Source organism: Furipterus horrens, unplaced genomic scaffold (genome assembly GCF_987537825.1).
Source record: "Furipterus horrens unplaced genomic scaffold, mFurHor1.1.pri manual_scaffold_11, whole genome shotgun sequence".
Classification (NCBI taxonomy): Eukaryota; Metazoa; Chordata; class Mammalia; order Chiroptera; family Furipteridae; genus Furipterus; species Furipterus horrens.
In genome coordinates this window covers 98152464-98167837 of record NW_028327181.1, presented here as the reverse complement: position 1 = coordinate 98167837, position 15374 = coordinate 98152464, and the positions used below count along the sequence as shown (strand labels likewise).

Below are 15374 nucleotides of genomic sequence, written 5' to 3'. Positions count from 1 at the left end.
AACCCTGACTACCCTGGCGTCCAGACCTCGCTGAAGAGCCGGGGCTCCTGGAGAAGCGGCCGCCTCCAGGTCTGAGCTGGGGAAGTGCTTGGGGAGCCTGGGACATCTTGTTCATGGCAGAAAGCAAGGAGGCTTTTAAAGATGAATGCGGTCATCTCAAAAAGACACAGGAACCATCTGGAAAGGACTCCCACTGGCCAAATTGAACAATTTGAGCATCAAAAAGAAAGATGATTGTAGGTGATCGAAAAACACTGGAATCACGGAAAGTCACATGCTCCTGAGAAACTCAAACAGGAGAAACTCATGGGATCCCCCTAAGTCATTTATTAAATCAATACCTTACTTTGAAAATTAGTGAATGAAGGGAGAGACTCAAGCCTTTGTCCTGCCTTTCCAGTAGGAACTGTCCTTCACAGTAACCGAGGAGCCCTAATTGGGAGGAAGGAAGACTGCTTTGCAGTAGAATGCCAGCTGTACTAGTTATTTGTGGCTGTCAAAATATTTTGGTTACCCCAAAACTCAGCTGCTTGGAACAGCAGTTTATTTATTATCTCACAGTTTCTGCAGGCCAGGAATCCAGGTGGGGCTTAGCTGGGTCTATAATTGAGGTGTTAGCCAGGCTGTGGTTGATATCTCAAGGCTCGGTTACGGGAGGATCCACTTCCACTTCCAAGTTCATTGGCAGGTTCAGTTCCTCGCTGACTGTTGTCCAGAGGCAGGGCCTGCTTCGTGGGCGCGTGACCTGGACCACAGCATGGGGCGCGTGCTCAGAAGGACTGGGCTGGGTTTAACGCTCTGCTGTCTGTTTAATACCCAGTGGGATGATGGAGTGTGCACATAAGCAGACGGGTTCACCGTGTGCGTGTGTGCCACCATTTCCACTGTCACAGAGCTTCCGAGACCCCCCCGAGTGCTGAGTTCTGGGGAGTCCACGCTGTGGGGGAGTTTGGTGAGATTAGATTCAAGGAGGGGTACCAGGTAAGTGTGTAAAGGGACTCACCGGCTTCCAGAGACGGTCTTAGTAGAATCAAAAGGTGAAATAGAAGCAGTGGAGCTAGTCTGCAGTGACCTTCACTGGTCTGGTAAGTAAGAATGCCACGTGACCTTATGCACGTCCGAGCTCTGCAGTGCCAACAGCGAAAGTTTAAGGGCTCTGCAGACGGGCTAAGTGCTTCTATGTTTGCATTTAAAATCTGGTCCCGCCCAACATGAACAGCGAAATCCATGCTAATAATTTAACATTCCCTTTCAAAGCCTGTGACATTAATCGATAAAATTAAATGGCAAAGAAAAAGACACCGTGACACCTCAAAGGAGACCAGAGAGGAAAGGAAAAGGTTTGTATCTGGTCCCTTCAATGACACCCTTTCCCTGGTTTTGAAACCAGGACCCCCATGGGCTGTAGCCGGCGCCAGTGCCGCCTCCCGGCTCTGTCTGCTGCCTCTGCGCCTCTGCGCCTCTGCGCGGGGCAGCTCCAGCATGCGCTGGCCCGTCACAGGAGCGGGGAGTTTTTATGATTCCTTTGTGTTCTTTTTTCCTGCAGATTCCCTGCAATGATCATATATTGCTTTTGCAATCATACAAAAACCCCTGTGCTATTTAAAGCTAGGATTAAAAATGTAAAGCATTATATAATTTTTAATGCATACAAAAGACACCTGGAAGATCGGGGGAGGGCGATGGATTACACATGACTTCTACATTTTATGAAATGTTTAAATTTTATGAAATGCAGTTAACATTTTTTGTTTTTACATCACAAAATTGTTTTTAACAATGAACAGTATTGCATGTTCTGCCTCTGGACTTTGACAGTCAAGAGCTCCCTTTCCCACCTGGCCCAGAGGCCCCTCCCCTCCATGCATGTCCGCCTCCTGCCCACAGCCCCCCTCCCCAACGAGCTGCAGTGAGCCTGCCCCCCGCCACAGGACCCATCCATAAGGAGGACACAGAGCTAGGCCTGCCCCCCGCCCCGCCCCAGGAACTTGCTGCTCCCCCCGAACCCAAGGGAGAAAGGGACAAAGATTCTCTAATTCCCCTGAGGCTTCCCTGATCTTTTCCCCTAGGCCTGACTTTTGGACTTCTGTGTTTGTTCACGTGCACTGCCCAGTTTTAGCTGGTTAGCTAGTACCTCCCACGGGTTCTTCATTCCCCCCACCCCCACCCCCAGGTGATGTGGGACCCAGCCCTGGCCTGAGTTCCGCGAGAATCCTGTTAGGTTGGTTTAGGCAGAAGCCCTGATAGTGACCTTTCACCCACTCCAGCTCCTAGGCTGTAAGTCCCCCTCCCCCGCCTGTTCAGGCTGTCCAAGTTGAGCTCCGTTCTGTGCTGAGGTCTCTCTTCCTCTGTTACAATAGTCCTGAGTAAAAATGGTTCTTACGCTTTAACTACCATCCAGTTCTAGTTTTTCTTTAACAAAATTCACCCTAGAAAGGCATTGGCTACTCTCACTTCAAGTTCATGGCACGCGTCTCAGGAGTCCCATGCCATTCCCTTTCCTTAGTAAGTCCCCTCCCTCCCCCCACGTCAACCCCTCACCCACTGGCTTCCCAGCCAACGGCCTTGACTCATTCTCTACTGAGAAGCCCTCAGCCTGGTTGCTCCCAGGCAAGTCCTCTGAGGCCTCCCGGCAGTGCGCCCCTGCCAGCTTCTAGGGTTTTGTTGCAGCTCCTGACGCCCTGCCCCTCTGTGGGTTCTTCCCTTTACCCCTGACCTCAGGTTCAAGTGCTCCAGGGCTCTGGCCTGCGCCCCCTCTCTTCCCACAGTCTCTGCCCAGTGACCTCATCCAGTCCCAAATTTAAGTCTCAGCTCCCACAGCATCACTATGCATTTCATGGGGACAATGAACTCTTGATATTCTTCCTACCCAAACCTGCTCTTCCCTGGCTAGTTCCCCACAGACAGGGCCACCCCATCGCCAAGTAAAGCATCCTCCCTGCCCTCTCCTTCACCCCCAACACCCAACCCACCGATAAATCCTGTCGGACCAACTTCAAAGTCAGTCCTGAAATCCTGACTATTGCATCCCGCAATCTAACCCTGCGCTGCCACCCTGAGTCCTCGCCTCCTCCCTGCCCCACTGCCACGCTGCCCCCTGGAGCCGCCCAGTCAGGCTTGTGAAGCTGGTAGGTCACCTCTCAACTCTCTCCCAGGGAGGCCATCCCAGGGCTCACTGATCAACATTTTAAACAAAGGCTGTTGTTGGTCTTAATGAGCCTCAGTAACTTGCATCGTCCCCAGCTGAGTTCGGTTTTCTCCTAAGGGTTGACAAAGGCAAGCGGGCAGCCTGGGATTGGTGGGGCTTCATACTGGGCTTGGTGGGGCTTTATACATGGGCTTTTTTTCTGTTTATTAAAGCATTTAGAAAATTTTCCACTTGGCTCAAAGTACAGCAGGCCACTTTCGTAAGCACGCACGGGGCGCGCATGTTTGCCTTGCGCCTCAGGCTCAGGTACGGGGCTGCCTCCTTCCAAGGAGGGCGGTGGCGTTAGGAAAGGAAAAGTGGAAGGTCAAGGCGCCCGCAGCCCGGGCTGCGGCTTCCCGGCGCGGTCCCCACCACGGCCGGCAGGCGGCGCTGTGGCCCCGCGCGGCCGGGCCCAGGGTCGGGAGGCAGCCGCAGACTCGGCTCCCCGGTTCCTGACACCCCCTCGCGCACAGCCTGGGCGCGCCAGGGGGAGCTGACCCAGTTGCTCAGCTCTCCGATGACAAGGCTGTCCCTGAGTGTAGAGCCCAGAGCAAAACCCCAGACAGTGCTCACCTACCCCTGCCCTGAGCCTGCAGCCCACCATCGCCACTGGACCTGGGGTTCCCCCCCACGCCCCGCAAGCATCACGCCTGGGTCAGGTCTGGGGTGAATCATTAATTGCCAGTCTCCTCTCTCTAGAGGGTGGGGGTGGGGAGAACCTTTCTCAAGGGCTACATTCCAGAATGATTCCAGCCTCGGCCTGTTCAGAGGCTCCTTAATGCTCTTAGCAAACTGAAGTGAACCTGGGGAGGTGCTCTTGCTTCCCGGAGACGACCCCCCACGCCGCTGCTGATGCCCCTTCTGCCCCAGTCCCCATGGCCCCGGCCCCCACCGCCTCGGGCTCTGGTTCAGCCTCCGGGCTCCTGGGTTGCTTCCACTCCGCTCCCTTGCCCTTGCCCTCTGCCCCGACGTCACCCTGTCTGATCACCTCCCTTCCTCTTTCCACCTCTGCCCGTTCTGTCAAGACTCATGGCTCCTCTTGGCCCAGTCCACCCTCCCTCCTCTTCCCGTTTGCTGCCTGTGAAGGCCGGACAGTCACTGCACAGGGGTACACATCCTCCTCCTCCTCCTCCCCCGGCACCTGCCTTGCAAGGCAGGCCTCATGTTCACCCCCACTTTCAATGAGAGGCGGCTGCGGCTCCGAAGGCCCCAGTGGCCTGCCCAAGGTCGCGCAGCAGCAGGACGCAGTCCGCCCCGCGCCTGGCGCTCGGTCCTGCAGCGCAGCCTCCCGGGGCAGGCTTTGCCCGCGCCGTCCTCCCCGCTCTGCCCTTGCGTCTCGGTTCGCGCGGCTCGCTCTTGGCCTGTGTGCCGCTTTTGCTTTCTAAGAGTGGCACTTATTTCTTCTTTGGATTCCTGTCGCCTGCTTCCCCCGTGCCAGGCCCAGGAGGTGAATGAAGGCGCAGAGTGCGTTCAGGGAGCTCACGGGCTGGGAGGCGAGCCTTTTCCTGTGAGTCAGCTGAATCTTCCCAGGCAGCCGGCAGCCCTCCCTGGGGGCAGAGGCCGCTTCCTGCCCCTCCTGCAGCCCACCCAGGGGCGGTGACCTCCCGGTCCCTCCTCCGGGAGTCCATGCTGCTGTTACCTCCATCCTGCGTGGGGGCTGGGCAGGCCTGGCCGGGACTGGGGGGGGCAGGATGGAGGGTTTGGGAAGGGGGCCTGGGAGCTGAGAGCGCAGGGGGCGTGTTGGGATTTAGGACTAAGAGCACACTTCCTTTCCCCAACACCCAAGGGCTGACCTCCCACATGCAACTTGAGCCTCAGGCCTACACCTGGCCAGGGCTCCGCGGTAGGAGACAGAGGCCCTCAGGGGAACGTCCCTTCTCGGGTCCCTCCCTCGCTGACCTACCCTCGCCAGGGAGGAGTTTCCCAGAACAAAAGACGAAAGCACCCTGACTTTTTAAAACGAGCACAGTCAACCTTCCTGCACCCCCCCTCCAAAGTCCGGCTTCCTGTCTCCAGCCTGGTGCTCCTGGTTAAATAGGTCAGGGTCCCCAACGCAGAGGGGAGGAAGGAAGGCTTCCAAGCAAAAGGCCGGAGCCCTGAGCTGAGGAAGGCAGCAGCAGCAGCAGCAGCAGCAGCGAGGGCAGACGGCAGGAAGGACAGGGCGCGCGCACAGACGCAGGAAGGGGGGTCCGTTTAATGGCACGCTGGGTCTGGTTACAAACATCAGAAACTACAAAAGGAGGGCAGGCAGTTACACGGATGGCAGGACAGGAGGGGACAGGAGGTGACACAGGCACAACAGTCACAGCAGCACATCCTTGAGGAGCATACACGTGACCAAGGGCACACATCCGGACCGGAGGGACGGGCAGGCCCCGGGCCCTCAGAGCCCCAGGGCGAGACGGAGGCATCTGCTCTTGTCATCATGGTCCCTCCTCCCTCTGGGGCAGTCTTAGTGACAAAAGCAGATGGAGCTGGCATTAGAGGTGTTTGTTTTTATACCATGGCCTCTCCCCCAGCACATTCGCCGCGCCCAGAACTCCCGGCCCCTCTGTCTGCCCTTGCCCGTCTTGGAGCGGGGGAGGGAGCCACACACATCCTTGTGTACGGGGTAAAGGTGGGGGGAACCAAATCCTTCTCTCCTCAAAGTGGAAAGCAGGAAGGTGGGGAGCTAGCTGGTCAGAGAAGGGGCTGCATCACCCGCACCCTGCCCATGCAGACCCCTGGGTCACCCCAATGCTGCCCACAAGCCTGGAGCCTCTGTGCTGATGTGGCACCCCCATCTCGGCCAGGACACTCTGTTCTCTACCCAGAAGCATGACCAGGACCCCTCACTGCGCCATGCGCAGGTGGGCAGAGCTGAGCTTCCTGTGTGCCCCTGGGCCCGCAGATACACGTTGTAGATATGTCTGTATATAGTTATATAGATTGTATATAGAATATATCTGTGTATATGGTAGATACATGTGCGTGGTAGTCTAGATAGGCAATGTGGAGACCCGCATGCTGGCTGGGCAGACAGAAACGGGGCAGGCACCTTCCTGCCGTGAATCACAGACCTGTCCCCGATTCCCGCCAGCTGCTCGCTAGGTCTCTAACAGTGAGTAGAAAAGCTAAGAAGAGTGGGCTTGACTCTTCAAGGAGGGAGGCTCCCCCACCCCCACAGGCCACCCGCCACCCACAGGTCAGCATCCAGGGCCACCTCCTGGCAGCTCCAGGGGGACCGTGGCTGGGGTCGAGGCCTCTTTCCAGGAAGATGCGTCAGGGATTCCTCCAGCTTCCTTGGCACCCAGAAATGGAGGGTCAAGGAGGGTCTTCAGAACTCGGCCTTCTGCTCAAGGTGCTGCCAGGGAGGGGGGAGGACAGAAGGGACCCTATGGCCCCGGAGAGGGCAGCGTGGCCGGTGGGCTGTGGACGAGAGATAGGAAATGGGGGCAACAGGTCACAAGGGGCTCAGACTGGGACCAGGGAACACGGCAGGTAGGGGAGAGGGGTCAGGGGACACGAGGCAGGACGCTGTCTGCTGAGACCCCAAGCGACACCGGTGAAAGTGGCCCACGAGACCCCAGTCCTAGTCTCCCTTCTGCTGGGAGCCTGCTGTGTGACCTCAGGCAAGTCAGCTGGCCCATCCGAGCCGCAGGTCGGTTTCTCTACCACGTGACCGTGGGCCCTGCTGAGCTCCATGAGAGCCATTAGCTGTGGGAAAGTGTTTCACAGACAGCAGAGAACACACGAAGGAGAGCTCCCCGGCTGGCCCGGCCCCGCCCCTCTGGCCACCGTTTGCACTCCCCACCACACCCCCGCCTCCGCACCCACAAACACGCACACACGCCCTTAAGCAGAGACAGCTCAACACACAGCGGCGCCAGGCCCACCCCCGGTCCCTGATAAGAGGAATTGGATGGAGCCTTCTAGAACCCTGCCCTGTCACTCCCTCCCACCCTCTGAGCTCATTGGGGTCTTGGCAGAGGTCGAGTGTGCAGGCCTGGGCCAGGGAGACACACCTTCTTGGGGGCCAGAGGTGCGGGGGAGGGTATGCAAAGGGATAAGGGGACAATCCCCACAACTTCACAGCTGGGGACGGAGGGTGACCCAAAGGCAAGGCGCCCCGGCCCAGGTGGGAGCAGGGCCTGGCCAGTCTCTCCTGAAGCCATTTCCATTCGGTCCACAAGGAGAACCGGGCAAATGACAGTATTTTGGCAGTTTCCTAATTCTTGGGGTTTGGTGAGATTTAAGTCCCAGGGGTGCAGCTGGGGCAAGAAGGGGGCAGGGCAGGGTTTCCTGTCAGGACCCACGTCCATGTGTTTCTGATTCACTGGGGCTGGTGCTGGCCAGCTCGCTCTCCAGTCCCCCTAGGCCCCAGGAAAAAAGCCCTTTTCTCTAGAAGCAGGAAGTCTTGTCTCCTGGCTGTAAACAAACTCATCTCTGGCGACAGGGCCCGCCTGGGGAGAGGCGTGGGAGGGCAAGCCCCCGCCCCCACCCTGCTGACCCCTCCTGGCCCCTTTGGCTCTGCCAGCGCCTATGAGGCAGGTAAAACCCTACCGGCCTCGCATTCACCCGGGGGCCTGGGGGCAGACCAGGGCCAGCTGTGCACATCTGGGGCAGCTGTCTGACTGCGGCCGGCCAGCAGTCCTGAGGACTCTGCTCTCCTGGGTGGTGCGATGGGGGTGGGGGAAGGAGGCAGGGGGAGGCTGGGGCCAGTGTGGTCAGTGGAGGGACAGACCGTTGGAGGCCAGGCCTTCCAAGGCCACTCTGGGGACCTTCTCTTCGGAGCTGCAGCCCCCGGGATGCCTGTGAGCGGGAAGTCCAGAGGCCTGCAGGCCAGCTCCGCCGAGCCCAGGGAGCAGACGCCGCCTTTTCCATGGGAAACCACTGGGAATGTTTCTCTGCAACGCGTGTCCTGAGCTGCTGGCTGACCCCTGCTTCCCATTCCCGCCCCTGCTCCTGCCCCCGCCTGTCCATGGAGCTCCCAGAGCCAGCCGCCCCTTGGGGGCCCAGGGAGGCCAGCGTGTTCCCAGCAGCCACCCTGGGGGCCAGCCCACCCCTTGTGCTCCAAGTGCGCTGGAGTCACTGAGGCCGGCCACCCTCCGTGGGCCGTCACCCGGGCCCTCACCCCAGAAGTAAACACCCCTGCCTGCTGCTGTGTGTGGCGGTGTCACCCACACAGGCCCCGTGGGCCGGCCCTGCAGGCGCCTGCCTGTGCACCGTGGGTCCTCGTGACTCTCCTGGCTGCAACCGTGTAGAGTTAGAGGTGGGAGAGAGGGCTGGTCAGCCTTACGTGAAAACAGCCCCACGTGACCGGTGCCCAGGGAGGAAATGGCCGGAGCCACCTGGCGGCCTCTGGGCTCCATGAGCCAGCCTTCCTGCCAGGAACCTTCAGACACTGTTTTGGGGTGCTCTGAGAGCTCCCCTGCTCTGGCGGGGTGGGGGGCAATGGGTTGGGGCTCACGGCTCGGCGCAGGCCAGCACACAGGCCTGGGCTTGAGCAGCTTCTTCCTCTCGTGCCCGTGCCTAGACCCAGCCTCCTGGAACTGCTCCTGCCCAGCGGTCAGCCCTGGGCCCCGGGAGAGGTGGGAGGCCAGGGGACAGGAGAGGACACGGCAGGGAGCTCCCGGGCCCACCCTCACCCCTCCTCACGTGGTGGCGTTGGGGACCTGCTGTACCCAGCCCACGTCCTTGTAGGCAGCGGTCACGTGGCTGTAGATGAGGCCGCGCAGTTTGGCCCAGGCTCTCTGCGTCTCGGGCGGGAAGTCACTGGCAAATTCCTCCGCGATCACCTCCAGAATGACCCCAGAGAGGATCTGGGGGCAAAGGGAGGAAGGGAAGTAAAGGCCTGGGTGCCCTGCCCACCCCCTCACGGCCCCCAGCACCCTTTCTCCCGGGTGCAGGAGATTGTTTATCACACAACAGCCCTGCAGCTTCAGGAAGCAGACACCCTCAAGGCCCAGCCCCCTCCTGCCGCCCCTCCCTGTCACACCTGCAGGGGATGAGCAGGCCCTGGGAGCTCTGGAGCACACGCGCGCGGGGGGGTGGGGGTGGGGGCTGACACACCTTGAAGTACATGGGCTCCACCTTGTGCTTGAGGGCGTGGGCTTTGCCCACCAGGGTGAGCACAGAGGACACTTTCTCGGGGTCATGCAGGTTCTCCACGACGGTGTTGAGGGCCCCCATGACCCGGCAGGCGTGCTTCCGCAGCTGGGGGCTCTGCTCCATCTCCAGCGGTTCCTCCATGTGCCTGAACTGGCTGAAGTACTGCTTGGCCGATGGGAAGTTCACAAAGAACCTGGCAGGAGGGGGGAGCGGGGTGGCACTGAAGCTGGGCTGCCCTGGGCCCTACCCTGAAGTGGCCAGGACACGGGGCAGAGGCAGGACCCTCCCCAGTCATTGCTTTCACCCGCCATGGGAGCCGTCCCTCAAACACAGACCCGCCTCTGGCCCAGCCAGCTTGCATGCGGCCCCCTAGTCCGGTCCCTGCCATTTCTATTGGTCAGACTTGCTCGGGCCGGCAGCTTCCTCTCCCAGGCGTCTGCCTTCCTTGCCTCTCGCCTCCTTTCCTAACCCTACGGGCCCTTCAGGGCCTGCTGTGGTCACAGCCGACAGCCTAAGAGGGTTCATTCTGGAATCACGAGCCAGTATGACCTCGGGCAAGCTGTTTTCCGAGCCTCAGTTTCCTCATCCATGAAATGGGCATCATTGTTCCCATCCTGTGAGTTGCTGGAGGGTGAAATGAAAAACTGCGTGTGGAGTCCTCAACAGAGTGTGGGCGCAGCAAATGCCAGCCGAAGGCTGCTCCGGTCGGAGCGCTCTTAGTAAACAGAGTGCAGCGGGACCGAGTGAGCTCAGGGGTCCCAGCCCACAGGCGAAGAACGAGCCTCAGTCCTCCTCCCAGCTCCGTCTTTCCCTCTTCAACCCCCCGCCTCCTTCCTCAGCCTGCAGGAAATATCAATCGGTTGATTTAATTAGAGGCGGCGATTGATTTCCCCGGCTTGGTTCTAGAATGATTTTGCGCCTGGACGTCTTACCGCTCCAACAAGCCTGTGCACTTCGCGGAGCAAAACCCAGGTCTCTCCGGCGCTAGCCCCTCACCTGTCCAGTTTATCTGAATGACCTGTCACTGTCACGACATCACTCATGCTCAGGCCCACTCAGCGGCCTCCCGCCGTTCACCAGGCAGAGCCAGAATGCCTTAGCCCGGCATTCCGGTTTTTTCACAAACCGCCCACGGAAGGGTCCGCACCCGCTTCTCCAACACCACGTCCACATCTCCCTCCACCCGAGCCCTCGTCCTCCAGTGGCAGGAGCCCTCGGGCACGCAGCCTTCCTTCCCACGCCGAGGAGTGCCTTCCGTGCCAGGCGCTGCTCTCCCTGAGCGCCCAGGCTGGCCCAGTGCTGCTGCTTTCCCCTCAAGGTGGGTTCCCTGCCACCTGTTACAGGGTCCCACAGCCCAAGGGCAGAACCAGGTCTCCCACTCCGAGTGGTCCGTCCCCCTGGCCCAGGGCCCTGCGTTCTGCAGGGAGGCACTGGCCGCTGGGGCTGGACGTCACGGACAGTGTGTGCACAAACGCAATCAGAACTTACATAACAGAACCGAAGCCTCAGAGAATGCATGGAATGTCTTGGATCCGTTTTTTTCAGGTTGTTTCATATTTTGGAGTGTCCCCCCTCCCTTGTGATTAGAGAGCTGGCTGATAATTTGCCAAATCGGCCCTTAGGCCAGAGGTGAAGTGTCAGACCTGAGAGCTGGAACAGATGCAGGAAGTGCAGCTGGCCCAGGCCATCCTGGTCGGCTGGGGGGAAGCTGCTGATGGCAGGGGAGTGGCCAGGACATGCCTGCAGGGGTCCCTCCCTGCTCCCTACTTCACAGATGTGCTGGTGAGGAAATGGAGGTAATGAGTCTGAACGAACATTGGATTCTTTCTGGAGAAGCATTGTAATGAAGGAGAAATGGGAAAAACCCGGTCCCTAAGGAAGGATCTCAGACTCGGGTTTTACGTTGCAAAAAAAATAACGGTTTCTATTTGCCTGGCGCGTTACAACGTGCAGAGCATCAGCACCTGTTATTTCATTTAATTACCACAACTAAGCAGTTATTACATCCATTTTACTGATGAGGAGATACCAGGAAATATTTATTGAGCATTTACTATGTGATCTCATTAATCCTTCCAATACCCTCCTGGGCTTTGGCACTGTTTTATCCCCACCGTCTGGACTGGGAATTGATGCCCAAGGTTGCCCCGTGAAGTCGGTGGTAGGGCCAGGAAGGCACCTGGCAGTCCCTGCGTTGACAGTTTCCCCCTGCTGCAGCGTGGCGGTGGTGGTAGGGGGGCCTGGGACCCAGGTTTGTCTTCTGCCTCAACACCCAGCGAAGATTATGGCCCTGAGCAATGACAGTCCCTGGAGCCCCTCTTCCGCATCAGGGGAGTCTTGGGGCCACGTGCTCTGCCCCTTCCCCTTCATCCTGCCTTCACTCCCCAGCCTCCTTACCCAGGCCTCTGCTGCCTGGAGAAGCCTCAGCGGTCAGCCTTGGGGAGTTTCTCAGCCCCCCGGGGCGGCTGGCCTTCCAGCAGAGCCTGCGATGGGCTGGTCTGATGTGCGGGGAAGGCGGCCGAGCTCCAAACAGGAGGGCAGCCTTCCTGGAGCAGGGTGTTCCCTCTCCTCCCCAGCAGGCAGTGCAAGTGTGGGGTCTGGCTCAGACCCCCGGCAGCTCCTCCACTGCCACCGGTCCTGTGGCTGCTAACTCCTGGGGTGGGGCTGGGGCCTCAGGGGCGCCTCTGGGCTCAGCCTGGCGGGGAGGGAGAAGGTGGGAGCCGTGATCAGAGGGCTAGTGTCTCAGGCGCTCGCTGGGGCCTGTCCTTGTGGATTTTTGTGGGAGGATGGGGGGGGGAGCTGTGACACAACTGAGGGACACAGGATCTGGGGGGGTGCTTTTGGACACCTGAGAAGCTTATCAGTCTCGCCCTCACCCCCCTTTTTCTCCCCCCAGATGGCCAGGTCCTGAGAGCAGAACGAGCAACCCGAAAGGAAGGCTGGCGGGACTGGGGGCCGGCGGGGCTGAGCGGGGCCGGGCTGGGCGCTGGGCACCACGGAGGTGGGCTCAGGCGGGGTGCCGCCGGGGCCACAGCGGGCCAGGTAATCACCGCCGTGTCAGGCCGTCTCAGGTCAGCTGGGGGCCTCTCTCCAAGCACCGAGTACCAGCACTTCGGTAGGCGCCTCTCCCAGCCCAGCTCCAGCCCCTCCAAGAGTCAGGAATGGGGCCCTAGAAGGGTTCAGAGAGAGAAAGAAACCTTCCCAAGAGCTCCGACTCTTCAGAAACAGCTCAGCTCTGGGGGTGCGGTTCTTTCCTCTGCACGCCCCCATTCCTGGAGAGGCTGGGTGGTACCCCAGGAGTCGTATCTGGGACCCATCCCCTATATGTTCTCACTGGTAAATGGCAGGAGGTGGCACAAAGAATCTCCAAGGTCTGTCCTGGGGACTGTGGTGTCTCATTTCCCCGGGTGATCCCTGGGCACACTGGTGCATCCTGTGGCGGGGGGGCCCTCCACTTGCACGAGACGGCGAGCGGCCCTCCTGGGAGGCAGTCTGGTGCACCCGGGATGCCTCTGCCCACCGTGTGCTTGTGCGGGTGCGCCCGCGTGTGATCCGTGTCTCTGAATGTCTGAGGGCTTCAGGGTCTGAAATCCCCTCTTAGCTTCCCCGCCACCCCCAGGAGCTGCCAAAATAGCTACCCCTGCCTCAGGAACCCCCCTCCAGCTCCTCAGGAGTGCTTCTTGCTCTTTTTCCTCCAAGATCGGTTTTAGTTGGAATCAGGGCATACCAACATGGAGCCGGGTGGGTCCCAGGTTTGGGGGAGGCAGAGGGGGAGAGTGTGGAGGAGAAAGAGGAGCCAGAGACAGGGCCAAGGCTGGGAGCCAGGTGTGCCCCTCAGCTGTCCTTTCCCTAGTGAGCCCCCCCCCATCTTCAAATAAGAAGATGGCCCTGCTCTGTCCTACATTTGATAGCTTCCCTCTGCCAAGGACAGGTTTCAGGGGGTATGTGGTCTGGGGCCTCTTGGCCGGCACCCCCCGGGCCTAGCACTTGCGGGAAGTGAGCGTAGCTCTGTAGCTATAGTGAGTTACCAGTTTGTGGGGTTTGGGGACACTTTCTCTATAGGAATGGTGTGAGCACTGCTATGTATGTGGGTGAATAACAGAATGAATGTATGTGGGGGTCCCTCCAGGGCATGCGGTGTCTGAATGACCCTGGTCGGGTTTCGGGGGGGGGGTCCTGTCTCCTGTAGCTTCTCCCCTTCCCTCCACAGAAACTCAGCAGGGACAGTACCCTGGAGGACTCTGCGTCTCTGGCACCTGTGCCTCCCCGCCGAACTCCCCGCGGACCCACTCCCTCGGGGCAGGAGGGGCTGCTGGGAAAGCTGGACCTCAGCAGCTGGTCCTGCTGACCTCTGTTTTCTTGCCCTTTGCTCTGCTCTTCCATGAGGCTCTGAATTCTTTCAAGGGGCGGCGTGGATGGAGGGCTCTGCTGTCTATGTACTCCTGGTGAGCTGAGCCTCGGTCTCCCCTTCTTTAAGATGGGGAGCCCCCCACTGACACCCCCTTTGAAGGGCCGGTGAAATGTGTGTCCACAGCAGCTCGGCTGGGAGGCTGGGGTCGCTGGTGAGGAGGGCATGACTGGCTGCGCCTGGAGTTCCGAGGCCGGGGAGAGGAGGGGACCGAGGTGCCCTGCTTCTGCATCTGCCTCCTAGTTCCCGGTGAGCCCCGAGCCCCGGCCGGGGAGGGCTCAGTCAGAGCTCTGCCCACCCAAGGCTCCCCACGCTGCCTGCCGGCACCCGCCCGCCGGCCCCAATCGCATCTGGGAAGGTGGCGCCGGAGCTCGGACCCGGCCGAGCCCGCCTCTGCCCGGAGCTGCTGCCGGTGTCCCTCCCCCGGGCCCGGCAGGGTTGGGGCGACACCTACCTCACCAGGATGGCCACCCCCACGTCCTCGCAGTTGGCATAGAGCCGGGCCCACGTAGCCTGCACCGCCTTCCTCTCCGCCTCGGACAGCTCCTCGCTCCGCTCCCTGCGCTCAATCTCCATCTCGCCCGGCACTTTCTCCATGGGCAGCACCAAGCCCGGCCCGGCTTCGCTCGGCGGCGGCGGGGCGCGGGGCGCGGGGAGCCGGGGCCGGCTGCGTGCGCGGCGGGCGGGCGAGGGGTAGAGCGCGCCGGAGGGAGGGAGCGTGTCTGTGCGCGCCGCGCGCGCGTATGTGTGTGTGTGTGTGTGTGTGTGTCTGCGCGCAGGGTATGTGTGCGGGGGGCGGGAGACCGTAAGCAGGGGGGGCGCGGGGGGGGCGGGGGGCGGGGATGTGGTCTGATGGAAAAATGTAAAAAAAAAACCAACACAAAACAAATTCGCTCCAAACCCCCAACCCCGTGTCCCTGAGCCGATTTTTGCAAGGTGAAGGCTGGGCAGGGTGGGGGCGACGGGGCGGGCGCTGGCCCGCCCTCCCGCGAGGACCCCACGGAGTTGGACCGCGAGGCGGGGCTGAGACGTGGGTGTGGCGGCTGTGCTCGGGGGTCCCGGGAGGAGGGGCGGTCACGCGGCACCGGGCGGTGCGGACCGCACAGGCGTGCGCCCCGGTGGGTGCGGGTCTCGGGCCCCACAGCCCAGCTCACGCTGCGGTCGGAGTTGGGACGCGTGCGTTGTGTGCACCCTTCACGCGGCCGGGAACTGACTCAAAGTCCCATACTTCCTACGTTTGCGGTGTGGCCGCCCGCCGGAGTGGTGGACGCGATCCTGTCCGGCGGCGTCGCGGTCAGATCTGAGCTCCCGGGGGCTCCTGGTCTCTCCAGAGCCCTCCGCTGGAGGCCGCGGCGCCTCTCCCCGAGTTCAGGCCCGGGGCAATGGACGCTTAGCACTGGGTCGTCTCCCTGCTCCGGTGCCGTGTGGAATCCCCGCAGCGGGGATAGGGGACCGCTGTCAAAGTTGAGCGTCCGAGGACCGTGCACCCCTTTTCTTCCATCCAGCATCCCCTACCCCTCTGTAAATACCCGTGTCATCGGAAACAAGTCCCTGGTGGCTTATTAATGACACAGGCAGGCAACAACCAGGCGCTGCCCCGAGTTCTGGCCCTGGCGGGGCCAAGTCCGAAGGAGAGGCAGTAGGGCTGGGCAAAGCGGACCTGGGAAGGTCAAGAAGTCCTGGGCAGGC

General features: G+C 60.7%; 1 protein-coding gene across 1 annotated transcript; it reads right to left on the bottom strand.

The window, feature by feature from the left end:
* Positions 1-5359: 5359 nt before the first annotated feature.
* On the bottom strand, positions 5360-14382 carry CYGB (cytoglobin). Its single transcript, XM_090292457.1, has 4 exons — positions 14140-14382; positions 9239-9470; positions 8825-8988; positions 5360-6595 (listed from the first exon to the last, which is right to left on the bottom strand). The coding sequence occupies exons 1-4, from the start codon at positions 14280-14282 to the stop codon at positions 6562-6564; spliced, it is 573 nt and encodes a 190-aa protein (XP_090148583.1). The 5' UTR covers positions 14283-14382; the 3' UTR covers positions 5360-6561.
* Positions 14383-15374: the final 992 nt, after the last annotated feature.

Excerpts from the sequence above, each read along its gene's own strand:
- CYGB (XM_090292457.1), bottom strand. The coding sequence starts at position 14,282 with ATGGAGAAAGTGCCGGGCGAGATGGAGATTGAGCGCAGGGAGCGGAGC. Across the intron at positions 9,471-14,139 it reads GGGGTGGCCATCCTGGTGAG|GTTCTTTGTGAACTTCCCAT; the intron begins GTAGGTGTCGCC and ends CCCTCCTGCCAG. Across the intron at positions 6,596-8,824 it reads CAGGTCCCCAACGCCACCAC|CCCACCGGCCACGCTGCCCT; the intron begins GTGAGGAGGGGT and ends TCTCGTCCACAG.